The sequence below is a fragment of the Tigriopus californicus genome, chromosome 1 (assembly GCF_007210705.1).
Source record: "Tigriopus californicus strain San Diego chromosome 1, Tcal_SD_v2.1, whole genome shotgun sequence".
Lineage (NCBI taxonomy): Eukaryota > Metazoa > Arthropoda > Copepoda > Harpacticoida > Harpacticidae > Tigriopus > Tigriopus californicus.
Window position 1 is genome coordinate 1,990,023 of NC_081440.1, and position 12,034 is coordinate 2,002,056.

The 12,034-nt window shown below is 41.8% G+C and overlaps 1 protein-coding gene across 1 annotated transcript; it reads left to right on the forward strand.

Annotated features, from left to right (window-relative positions):
• The first annotated feature begins 1,190 nt into the window (after window positions 1-1,190).
• LOC131881252 (large ribosomal subunit protein uL4-like) lies at window positions 1,191-4,530 on the forward strand. Its single transcript, XM_059228066.1, has 5 exons — window positions 1,191-1,350; window positions 1,698-1,875; window positions 3,055-3,300; window positions 3,479-3,702; window positions 3,881-4,530. Exons 1-5 carry the CDS (start codon window positions 1,348-1,350, stop codon window positions 4,397-4,399), a joined length of 1,170 nt encoding a protein of 389 aa, XP_059084049.1. The 5' UTR covers window positions 1,191-1,347; the 3' UTR covers window positions 4,400-4,530.
• The last annotated feature ends 7,504 nt before the right edge of the window (window positions 4,531-12,034 follow it).

Below are 12,034 nucleotides of genomic sequence, written 5' to 3' on the forward strand. Positions count from 1 at the left end.
CTATACGTAGAAGGGCAGCAGAGTCTAGCTGTGGTACTATATTGATTGAGCATCTGGTCTCCGATTTACGAATCCTGGTTTGATCCCTGTCTAACTAAGTTCAAACTTCCTTGCAGTGCTTAAACTACAGCATAAGTTGCTACTTGGACTGCTTAAATGGGCAAACCTGCGGTCATTTCCAAAAGTGAGATCATAATCAATCTAAAATAATTAACAAAAGGGGATATTCCTTAATTAGGACAGCCATCATCAGATGGCCGGCCAAGCAAGAGAGCTACCATCTGACTTTGTAACAAACAAACAAACAAACCTGGGAAGAAGATTCTTGGATTGTTCACGCTGCCTCTCAGACCAATCAGCTAGACTAGAATCTTGGACCTATATATTTTATACTGCTTGATAAAAAGATATCTGAGTTCATCAAAAATATATTGGTAATGAAACTATTACACAACAGTTTTGATATTAAGATTTAGTTTCATTACATGATAGAGATATGAGATATGATTAAACTGCATTCATGTTCTTTGAAACTTAGAATGGTAGCGGGCCAATTCTTTCATCCGTCTCTCGCCCATTTACTGATACCCCATGGAAAGATGTTAGGAAGTGTCTGATTTTTAAAGGACATGTATTTTGCTCAAACAAACTGCGTCCCAACCTTTCATATAGTGTATCTCAAGAAACTGCAATGATAAAAGAGAAAGTGTTATTCAAAATGGATGGATGTATCCAACAGAGGTTGAACCCTCTCAAATACTCGTAACAGATAAGGAAATTGACTCAGCATGTTCCTAATTGGCGGCACTACTCACCAATCAGCTGATTGGTTTGAAAGTTAAAGGCAGAGAATGTCACACTCACATTAAGGTATGAACAAACTTTTCTCGCCATGAGTGATGATTTGAATGATATGTCAAGTACAACAAACGTTTCATGGGCCACCTTAGGGGCCATTTTCAAGCTCCAAAGAGTTTTTCTGCATCTTCAAGTCAGAATTAATTCTAATCAATCCAACTCAACCTAGTCACCCTATTTTCGGCCATCAAATCAAAATAAGAGAAAGAAAAACGATGTCATAGATCAAAAGCGCCTCATATTGCCATTTAGACCTTCCATCATAGTCCTTTACCGTGTCATTCAATCTCCTTCAAACCTTGCCTCCAGTCAAAGAATGCTCAGTCAATCAACACGTGACATATCCTGAAGGGTTCGTCATCCGTTTTAAGTTTTCTTTTCTTCCTTGCACGCTCATCACTTCCTTTTCCTTTGGACTTGCGAGAACGACGGAAGTGTCGGATCTCGTCTCTTGGATTCCTCCTCCAGCAGCTCCACAAAGACTTCACCATGGTGAGTAAGTTCGACGATTGTCTGGGGATCTCGTCTCTCTGCCCTTGGGATTGGTTATTTGCTCCGAAGGGCGCATGGGGGGCGGGATGATGGGGATAATCTTGGATTGGCTTAATTGCACATCAATGGTACAGCGACCGGAGCACGCCACTTTCGGGTGTCGACCATGCTTCGTGATTCGCAGTAATGTCATGTGCTAGAGGATGAATCGGGCGTCCTCTCAAGCTGCGATGGATGGACTTGTGCCATCTCGGTGATAAGGAGGCTCACAAATCAGGCCCTATTGTAGGCATTGAAGAGAATATGGGTTGGATAGGGTATTGATGGATTGCGTTTGATTGTTTCAGTCTCTGTCGGCCGCCCGTCCCGTGATTACGGTTTACGGCGAGAAGAACGAGCCCTCGGGCACGACTTGCTCTTTGCCGGCCGTGTACAAGGCCCCCATCCGACCGGATATCGTGTCGGTCATTCATCACGAGATCGCCAAGAATCACCGACAGGCTTATGCGGTCAACCAGGACTCTGGTAAGATTCTTAGCCTGGGAGCTCCTAGGTCGACGTTTTCGTCAATATGTTTCTCTTGTGAATCGGTTAATTCGCTTGAAGGACCTCCGTTAGGGTTCACAACTTGAGAAAATAAAAGGCACTGCCGAGCAATCAAGGATCAAGAAAGAGGCTTGAAGCAACTTCTGTTTGAGTCGTAGGAAGGCAGAGTCACGTTTTGACACTCTGTTAAGCATTTTTGATAAATACTTGCTAAAGTTGGGAGCCCTAGCTTAGGTCCTTTAAGCTAAGAAGATGCCTTTCCGGTTCACTACACAAGAGTTGAACGGTTAAGGTGTTTCATAGCCACGTGGCAATCTTGATATTAAGTGGTAGCGATCTGATCCTTATGGTTCCTACGTAGCTAACCTTTTTCATCAGCTGTTGTTTGGAGGTTTGGACGAAGATGTCTGGAAGAAAAATGTACCTCAACTAACCTAATCTTTCGGTTGCAAGGACCTGGTGACGCCTAGGCCGCGGCAGCTTTGTGGCAAGGGCCTCGAAAACATTGGCACCTGATAGCAAAAGGTTAGCTATCTAAGGAAGATAAATGATCCTTATGGACCGAAATTGAGTTTGAGCGTGCTTTATCAACGTCTTGAGGTTTTCTCTATGGGACGGGCCCAGACCCTGGTCAGAATGAGGTGCTAGGTTAATGACCAACAACACATTGAACTGTATTTTGGCATTTTGTAATCTCTGTAATTTTTAGATAGCATTCCAGATCAACCCTACATTCAAGGACTAGCTCAGTCTGCCAACTCAAATTCGTTGGTAGACCAAATGTTATATAAAGATTGAAAGGTAATAAATAGACGAATTATAACCTTTCAATTCAATAGTACTGGGGATTACATTCCCTGTAGCGGTTAGAAAAGCCCGTGAAAAACCAAAACAAAAAAAATGGTCTGCCTTTTTGGAGAGCAGTTAAGCATTTCATGTCCTCGGGGTGTGCCGGTCAAGGCCAATGGTCGCCCCGATCCTAAGCAAATGCCAGATCAATCAGGAGGTTGGCGTTGTGGGCCCACTCCATTACGAGTAGGCTCGCGGTAACGCCTCCTGACACCCAATATTCAACCCCTCACTCATCCTCACAGGATCACTCGATCTTGCTCACGTTTCTTCAAACAATGCATTTATGAAACCTCTCTTCCTTGGCAGGTCATCAAACCAGTGCTGAATCCTGGGGAACTGGCCGCGCCGTGGCTCGTATTCCTCGCGTCCGCGGAGGTGGTACCCACCGCTCCGGTCAGGGAGCTTACGGCAACATGTGCCGAGGCGGTCACATGTTCGCCCCCACCAAGACCTGGCGCAGATGGCACCGCAAGGTCAACGTGGCCCAGAAGCGGTATGCCATGTGCTCTGCTATCGCCGCCACCGGCGTGCCCGCCCTCGTGATGGCCAAGGGTAAGTTGAGAACTAGGTCTGGAGAGCTGAGTTGGAAACTAAGTGATGATTTTATTTCTTGGTCTGTGTTCCTGAAATTTGTGATTATATTAGAAACCCTGATGCACTTGAGGGAGTCCAACTTTTGATTAATATGATTCGACGTGATATTCAACACTGGGTTTTGTTATCGATCTAGGTCATCGCATTGAGAACATCCCCGAGGTGCCTCTGGTTGTGTCGGACAAGATTCAAAGCTACAACAAGACCAAGGAGGCCGTGATTTTGCTCCGCCGATTGAAGGCCTGGTCCGACATCGAACAGGTCTACAACACCAAGCGAATGAGGGCTGGAAAGGGCAAGATGCGCAATCGTCGTCGCGTCCAGAAGTTGGGACCCCTCGTCATCTATGCCAATGACCAGGTATTTAAGAAATGTGTGCCTTGATCTATTCTGGCTCAAAAATCATGATGAGGTCTTAACTTCGGTCCGTGTTTATGAAATTCGTGATCTCAACTATGAAGTCCTGATAAGATTGGATCAATGGCTATGCCACTGATTAGAATGGACTAGAATTCTCACTAGCAATTCTTTTCTTTAGGGTCTGACTCGTGCTTTCCGTAACATCCCTGGTGTAGACACCATCTGCGTGGACAACCTAAACCTGTTGAAGTTGGCTCCCGGTGGTCACGTGGGTCGCTTCTGTATCTGGACCGAGTCCGCTTTCAAGAAGTTGGACGCTCTGTACGGTACTTGGCGCAAGGCCTCGTCCGAAAAGAAGAACTGGAACTTGCCCCAGCCGAAGATGGCTCAGACCGATTTGGCTAAGCTTCTCAAGTCCGAGGAGATCCGGAAGGTGCTCCGAGCTCCCAACAAGAAGATCTACAAGGCCGTCATGAAGACCAATCCACTGAAGAATACCAGAGCCATGGTACAATTGAATCCCTACGCTGTGGTTCAGAAGAAGAACGCCGAGCTCTTGGCCGCCAAACGGCTCCGAGAGAAGGCGGCCGTGAAGGCCAAGAAGGCCGGTCAAAAGCCTGCTCCTCAACCTAACGTGAAGCGAGCTGCCGCTCTAGCCAAGAAGGGCAAGGCCAAGAAGGGCAAGGGCAAGAAGTAGACCGGTCTCCTCTTTAATAGGATGTGTACTACTGAAGCGTGTTGACTCTTCAATAAATCCATTAAACCAAAATGGATTTGATTTTTCCCCGTTCCGACGGATTTTTGGATGAATAAAGTTACTCCACGAGACTGGTGTCCTTTCTAAGGTAGAACAAGTATTACACGAGACACCCCCTTAGTGTCAACCAACATTATGAAGCTAGGAACTGCAAGTTTGGAAGAAACGCTCATTTTTCTCAGTTTCGTTGTCGAGAGACGCGCAGAATTTCCTGTCGCAAAAGAATAAGCCGCGCTTTGCTGACGTGTGTGTGTGTGTGGGTGCTGCTTCGGATTTGATCGGTGATCGGAAAATTCATTTAGATTAATTGAAAACAATGTACTCTTACTATTGGAACTAAAATGAACCTCGAGTTAAAAATCAATTTGCTTTGGCTAGCGAAGACGTTAATAGCATAAAAATAGTACTGGGATGTTGTAGTGGTTGATGTGCACGAGCTTTGTCGAGAACTTATGAGCAATGATTTCAGATGTACCCTTTTTGTTAAATAACTTTCATTTCTACTATCTTATCAAATAAATCTCTCGTTACTTTACTACTCGCTTCATCCTTACTTGACCAATCGAACGATCATGCGAAGTACAAAAGATATAATCCAATTTTTGAAACAATGTTATTTTGTATTTTCACGGCTTGATTACTGTTCTGTTTGTTAGGCAAGTCCAACGGTTGCACTTGGAGGGCTTCATGGAAAAATGTGTTTTCTATATACTGTTTCTTTTCATATCAAAGGGTTACTTGAAATTTATGATGATTATTCCCTCCTGAAAGCTTTACGAAATGAAACTAAAGATGTGAAAAAGATGCATCAAAAGCCTTGAACATTGTTTCATGTTACATCCAAGCATTCTTGTGCCCAATAAGAAGGTTATGAAGTTTTATAAGGTCAACATTATCATTATTTTTATGGAAAAAGCGCACTTGAACATTCATTTTAGCATTGACCATTGTTGTAAGACTTCTGATGCATCTTTTTCATGCTCTAATATTAACTTTGAGCAATATTTTGAAACCCATGTTATAACATATATTTCTAGAGTCCAAGAAAAAAATACTCGTTTAGTTGAATCAATCAAAGATTACAACTTGTTTTTTTCTCAAATTTGGCTAATGCATGAAATGTTTTCCACCTAACATGTTCAGTTTTGTTAGAGTTTTTCAATTGCATATAAGTTCGATCAAACATAAAATATAATGTTTCAAGTATTCATGTTTAAACTTCAAATGCCTTTATGTACAAAATTGAGCTAAACAAGAAACGTTTTTTCTAAAGCTTTTATTTTTGTCTTTTTAATTTTGAAATTGCTTGTTACAACTCGTGTTGTTAAAAAATAGGTTATCAATACTGTGGATAACGCCCATAAAGCCTACTAGTATACCCTTTGCATGGTGCAACCTTTAGCATCATTATCATTAAAAAGAGGAGGAATAATGAGTATGGTTGCCTCAAGGGTGAAAGGCAACTTTGTATTTCTACCCATCAATGGGACAACGACGCCCAGTCGGAGTTCTCAATTGAACAAACCGTTTTAGATGTTTTCTCTCTGTGCTCTTCCCCTCTTCTATCCGCTATGACGTCACCCTCCTCCCCCCGGTTTGTTTACTTTCTGAGGTGTCCACGCCTAGAGCCACTATAATAGATTATATTATAGTGGCTCTATCCACGCCTATATTTTAGGACCTTGGGCAAGTAGTGGTCACTTTAGTACCTTTTCAAGTTATAAGAAATAGTGGAAAGTCGGACCAGATTTTGAGTTTTCCCCCCCTTTAGATGAAATAACCTGCATCTCGTTGTTCAGCGTGGCCAGTTGTCATACCGATTACTAGAGACTAAAGTACTTCAGTCTCTACCGATTGCAAACCTGGAAAATCAGTCATTTCAATAGTTTTTCTATGGACTTCTGTTCAATTTTTTTATGATAATACGTGACGTGTTTACAATTTGCAAAGGTTCACTTTGCCTTGAAATGTCGTAGAAACATTCAAGTACTTGTATATCTGTCCATGGAGGCCCTTCATCGTGACCATGGGGATGTTTAGGCAAGCTCGGGCAGGTTCGTTTGTTTGCTGGTACCAATCTCAGTGATGCAAGTTTGGGGCTTCAAACACGTTTTTGAGAAGCTGACTCTTCTTTAGCTGCTATATGAGGATAAGTCAGATTCGATAAAACCAGTTTGAAACGCCAATTTTGCATCACTGGCATTGGCAGGCAAGTTTGTTTGCTGGTACCAGCACTTGCCTAAATGTTCGAATACACTATGCGGCATATTTAACTATACACTTATTTTCAATTTCAAAAAAAATCTTCAAGAACTAGTTCGGGGACAACTTTACACAAAAATTTGTTACATAAGAATTCATTAGTTGTTTCAAAGTGACTTTTTCATTCGATATGGCCGCCTTTGGCCTTGATGACGGCCTACAACCTCCTCTGGAAGCAGTTGCACATGTTGCGGATGTAGTCCTCATCCAAGTTGGACCACGCGACTTTGATAGCGGACCCAAGTGAGGCTGTTGACCCATGTGGCTTGCTACATGTATTTCTCTTGACTTGTGCTTGGATGGAGAAGTCCAACAGGTTCGAGTCAGGAGAGCTGGGAGGCCAAAACTCCTTGGCCCTGAAGGACTCCAGGTTGGCCCTCAGGACTCCAGGTTGGCCCTCAGGACTCCAGGTTGGCCCTCAGGACTCCAGGTTGGCCTTCAGGAATGCCTGGGTCTTCTTGCTCATGTGGCAAGGGGTACCGTCTTGCTGGAATATGTACCATGTACCCCTATACTGCTTGTTGATCCACGGGATCACCTGGTCCCTCAAGAGCCGGATATAGCCCTTGGTGTTGACTTTTCCTCCTCTGGGATGAATATGGGGCGCATTTCTTGGATTGTGCTTGAGGCAATTGAGAAGCAACTTCTACTTGACTAATCTTTTCCTTTTCATGGCATTGTTGATCAAGTGTTTTTTCCTCTAAGCCCTTGACTTGGCTCCACAGTCCTCTTTGATTGCTCTTCGGACCATCCTCTCACGCATGTTCAGCTCCTTGGCCATCCCCCTCATTGTCTGGATAGATTTCTGTCAATCTGGCTTTTAATGGCTCTGACCTTGGCCTTTGTCCGGATTGCACGTTTTCTTGCTTTTCCTCTCTTTCTATCCATCATTCCAGTAGACTTCCAACAATTATTGATGTCATAGACGGCCTTCTGGGTGATCCCAAGGGCCTTCAGATCTGGTAGGGATGGCCAGGCGCGACGTCATATCAACAACTGCTTTTCTTTTGCAATCCGTTCGTAAAAAACCCGCTTTGGAGCAAAAAGTCAGTATCGCCATTTCAAGGATCATGCATCTTTTAAGTGTATAGTCAAATTTGCTGCATAAGGTAATAATCCACTTCGCCAGAAATTGATCGGTGAAAGTGATGCTTACAATATTTCCTAATTCACATCATTATACAAAGCACTCAGAAATAACGCCAAATCAACTAGTTTACACAACTATCAAGCGTCCAAAGATCGTACAATTGATGAGCTGCTCATAGAATGATGATAGAGATGGTAGTTGATTGCCCTATTGGTGACCCCGACGTGATTGCCGCCATAAGGTTGATGAGAGACCTCGTTGAAAGCCAATTTAAAAAAAAAATCGGTTAGATCTATTGCATTTCCTTAGTGCTACTGTGAGGCTGATCACGACCGACGGAGGTCCATACATTCTTTTCAAGGCTCACAACTAAGGCAAAGCACATTCAACGGGAGGGATTTTTTCAGAATCAATATTCCAGGGCGGAAATAGAGCATCGCCTTTGCACATGTGTGGACAAAAATCAACTCTTGGGAAACGAGAGGGGACGGGGTCATGATTTCTTAACACTTCATAGCCCACTGCCTTTTCTTCCATCTTGTTAGCACGAATTGGTATCGGGACTAGTATTGTACCTCTGCGGTTATGAGGGGCTTGGGTCGGATAGTTGATCCTAACCCATAATGTAATTCCTGCATTTTTCCATTGTTCAGTGTCAACTCCGGTATCAGATTGGCTCTCCATTTGTAATTGTGTGTGGTGTGGAGTACAAATCTAATTTTTTTTCTTGGTAATAGCTTTGGAGTGGACGTGGTGTAGTGGTTAGCGCACTTTAATGGGGTGAGAGAGGTCCTTGGTTCGATTCTCCTCCCCAACCTTTCTTCAAAGGAAAATTTTAGACACTAACCCCACCCACAAACGAAAAACCAAAAACTGATACCAGACATGAAACTGCCTCACGGAATTTTGAAATGGACTATGTGATGGCTGGCTTCGCTCGCCGGGCGAGGCTCATCCCTCCGACACTAGCACTCTAAATAAAAAAAAATTGGACCGATCTCATGCCAGGAAACTGCATTAACCACTAGGCCACGTCTCTTCGAATGCCATCAAGTCCACTTTGACTTGGGGACGTTTTGAGAAATGATAAAGGCTCTCAAAGTTGTGTCAAATGATCACCCATCCTCTTTTAAGATAGCTGTTTTTTGACATGGATTACATTTCATCAGCAAGTGATCCACATTTCTTGGTTGTCTTCCCAAGTTTCAATGAATGGCTCGATCACTAATGGCAAATATTGCCCATCAAGTGCATTGAAACGTCTCATTAGGCGAGAACAAGTACATTTTTTTGGTTTGGGTTTTCACGGGCTTTTCTAAGAGTTACAGGAAATGTAATCCCCCGAACTATTAAAATGAAAGGTTATAATTCGTCTATTCATTACCCTTTAATCTTTATATGATATTTGGTTAACCAACGAATTTGAGTTGACGGACCGAGTTAGTCCTTGAATTTAGGGTTGATCTGGAATGCTATTTAAAAATTTGTCCAAGTCTGACTTGAAAGATGCTACCGGATCAATAAGGTCTACTACGTGTTCCCTACGAATATTAGAGGGAAACTAATTAAGCAATGAAGAAGCCCGAAAAAGAAGAGATGTGGACTTCATTGTTCGAACTAGCCTGGATTTACGAGGGCTTGAAGGTGCTCTCAAAACGCACATTAAGCCTCTACGGTCACTACAATTGACCCTAAATCATGGGTTGGGACAAAGCTCATGGATGCTTTTGAAGACGTACAGTATCAGATACCTTTCGAACCTTATCTGAACACTGTACAGTCACAACCTTTTTAGTCTCTCCCAATACGAGAGCTCTCTCATTCCTGTATTGTTCCTAGTGAAACACATGGATTTGTTTCACCTTTTGCAAACCTACTTAACTCGTTGGAGCCGAAATGGGCGAGGCATATTCAACATTTGGCTGAACAATCAACTTGTACAGAGTTAGCATTGTGACACTAACGGACGGGAACAATGTGCAATTGGATGGCATCGTTTCTAATTTTATTCCTATGACCTGTTGCGTACCTCAGGGAAGTATATTAGGCCCACTTTTATTTCAGATTTATATTCATATCCTTCCGATGGTAACAACATTTAAAACTATTCTCCTATCGAATGATACAACCCTTCAATACTTTTTCAATGATCTGAAACAAATGGAGGTGGAATGCAACTCTGGTTTTGACAGCCTGATGAAATGGCTTAAAAGCAACAAGCTGGCGATTAATGTAAAAAGGACGAAACTGATGCTGCAGATCCCTTCCCGTAGAAGCAAAAGCCATGACTTTTTGCTAACAAGCAACGGGCATATAATCGAACAGCTTTGAACATGGCTATCGCTACTTAGGTAAAGTTTCTTAGGGTGCTAATTGACGATAAATTGTCTCGGAAAGAGCATATAAATGATCTAAGTAAATACTTCAGGCAGATCCTTGCACCTTATTCATGTCTAATAATGCTTTATCATCGGACCTTAGATTAATATTATATAACACCCTAATTAAAAGCAAGCTGGAGTATTGTCTCGAATCTTTGAGCCACGGTTCTTCGCTAAATGGACTTTTCACCGTTCAGAAGAGAGCGATAAATGGGTTGTAATGGCAAAACGTAATGCTCATACAACGGCATACTTCAAAAAACTCAAAAAATGTCTTAAGAATTGCAGATTTGGGAAAAGAAAAGTGCTTGAAATACAGTATGTTTTAGTTGCTTAAAAGAGTTATCCCCGAATATTATGCACAACTTCAATCACAAGGTGCAAGAGGCGGTATATTTTACCTTTACCTTATCTTAACTTTACATGCGTTAGACATAGACAAACCTAGCATCAAAAACTGCCAGATTTTCTTTTCGCCCATGAATGGAACGCACATCATGCAAAGCACAAGTTAAATTTGACCCCGAAGCAACTCTCAAACGATGCACTGGGTGCCTGAGAGATCAAATCATTAGCTCCTATTCATTTGTTTGTGCAAACTTTAATTGTTTGGCATGTCAATAGTGCGAGTAGTTTTGGAGTGACCGATTAACCCTCCAAAATTGAATTATGTCCCTCTTCAAGTCCTTAGGTCCAAAACGGTGTGGCGAATCGAATGCTTGTAATGTAAAAATAGACACCAGAACAAGGGGCCTCACGAAAACAAGCCGTTATGGCTTATGAAGTTCCACAGTCTTATTTTTAGGGCCAGCCAAAACTTGCATCCTGCATATTGTGCAAATTTTGCATAAAACTTGCACAACCAATATTCTTCTGCAAAATTATTGCATCTGCAAATTTTGCAAATTTAAGAGCAATCAATAATTGACATTTTTTTGCATTTTATTGTGCATTTTGAGCCATTTCAGCAAAAATTATCTATATTTGTGAACAATTTTCAAAAATCCTAGGCAATAATATTGCCTGATTATTTTTTCAGATCTCCTTAGCACAAAGCACTTTTTGTACTTTAATGCCTATGTATTCCATTCATCTTAAATAGCTCTTTTTATCTGCATTCAATGTGATGGGGTTTTCACACAAAGATTTATTTCGGGATTATCAAAACGTTGGACTTGGTTGTCTCGTGCTTATATCTGGTATCTTCTCAAATCATGTTAAAACCAATGTGGTTTCACAAACGCACACAAAAGGAGGGAACTGACGGATCAAATGAACTGAGTATCTAATCAACCTCATATTAGAGGGAGGATCAAGGAAACACATTTAAAAAGTTTAACAATTCAACATGGAAGGAGCCCAAAAAGAAGCAAGTGCTTGAATGTTTTGACTAGCCTGGATACTTTGGAGGGCTCAAAACATTAAAACTTTAAACCTTTATATTCATTGCAATTGATTATTAAAACCTGCTTGAGGAAAGAGCTCATGGATATTCTTGAAGACATATGGTAAAAGATACCCTCTGCACCTTCTTTAAATACTGCATTGGCCCAATCTTCTAGGTTTGTCGGAATAAAATAAATGCTCTCTAAATCTCACGTTATTCCTGCTTGTCCTGGTGGCAAAAGCTCAATCTTTTCTTGAAAATGCAATTGGAATCTCAATACTTAAAACACAAAACATTAAATTTTAAAGTATTTACATTTATTCTTCACCCAGACGAAGAAAATTTGATCTAGAAATCTGCATGGTTTAGGGTATCAATTTGCCGGTCCTTGTTACGAGACAACTTTGAGGGCTTTTGATTTTTAAGATTTTGAAATTATGAAATGTATTTAAACC

Excerpts from the sequence above, each read along its gene's own strand:
- LOC131881252 (XM_059228066.1), top strand. Across the intron at positions 1,876-3,054 it reads TGCGGTCAACCAGGACTCTG|GTCATCAAACCAGTGCTGAA; the intron begins GTAAGATTCTTA and ends CTTCCTTGGCAG. Across the intron at positions 3,301-3,478 it reads CGCCCTCGTGATGGCCAAGG|GTCATCGCATTGAGAACATC; the intron begins GTAAGTTGAGAA and ends TTATCGATCTAG.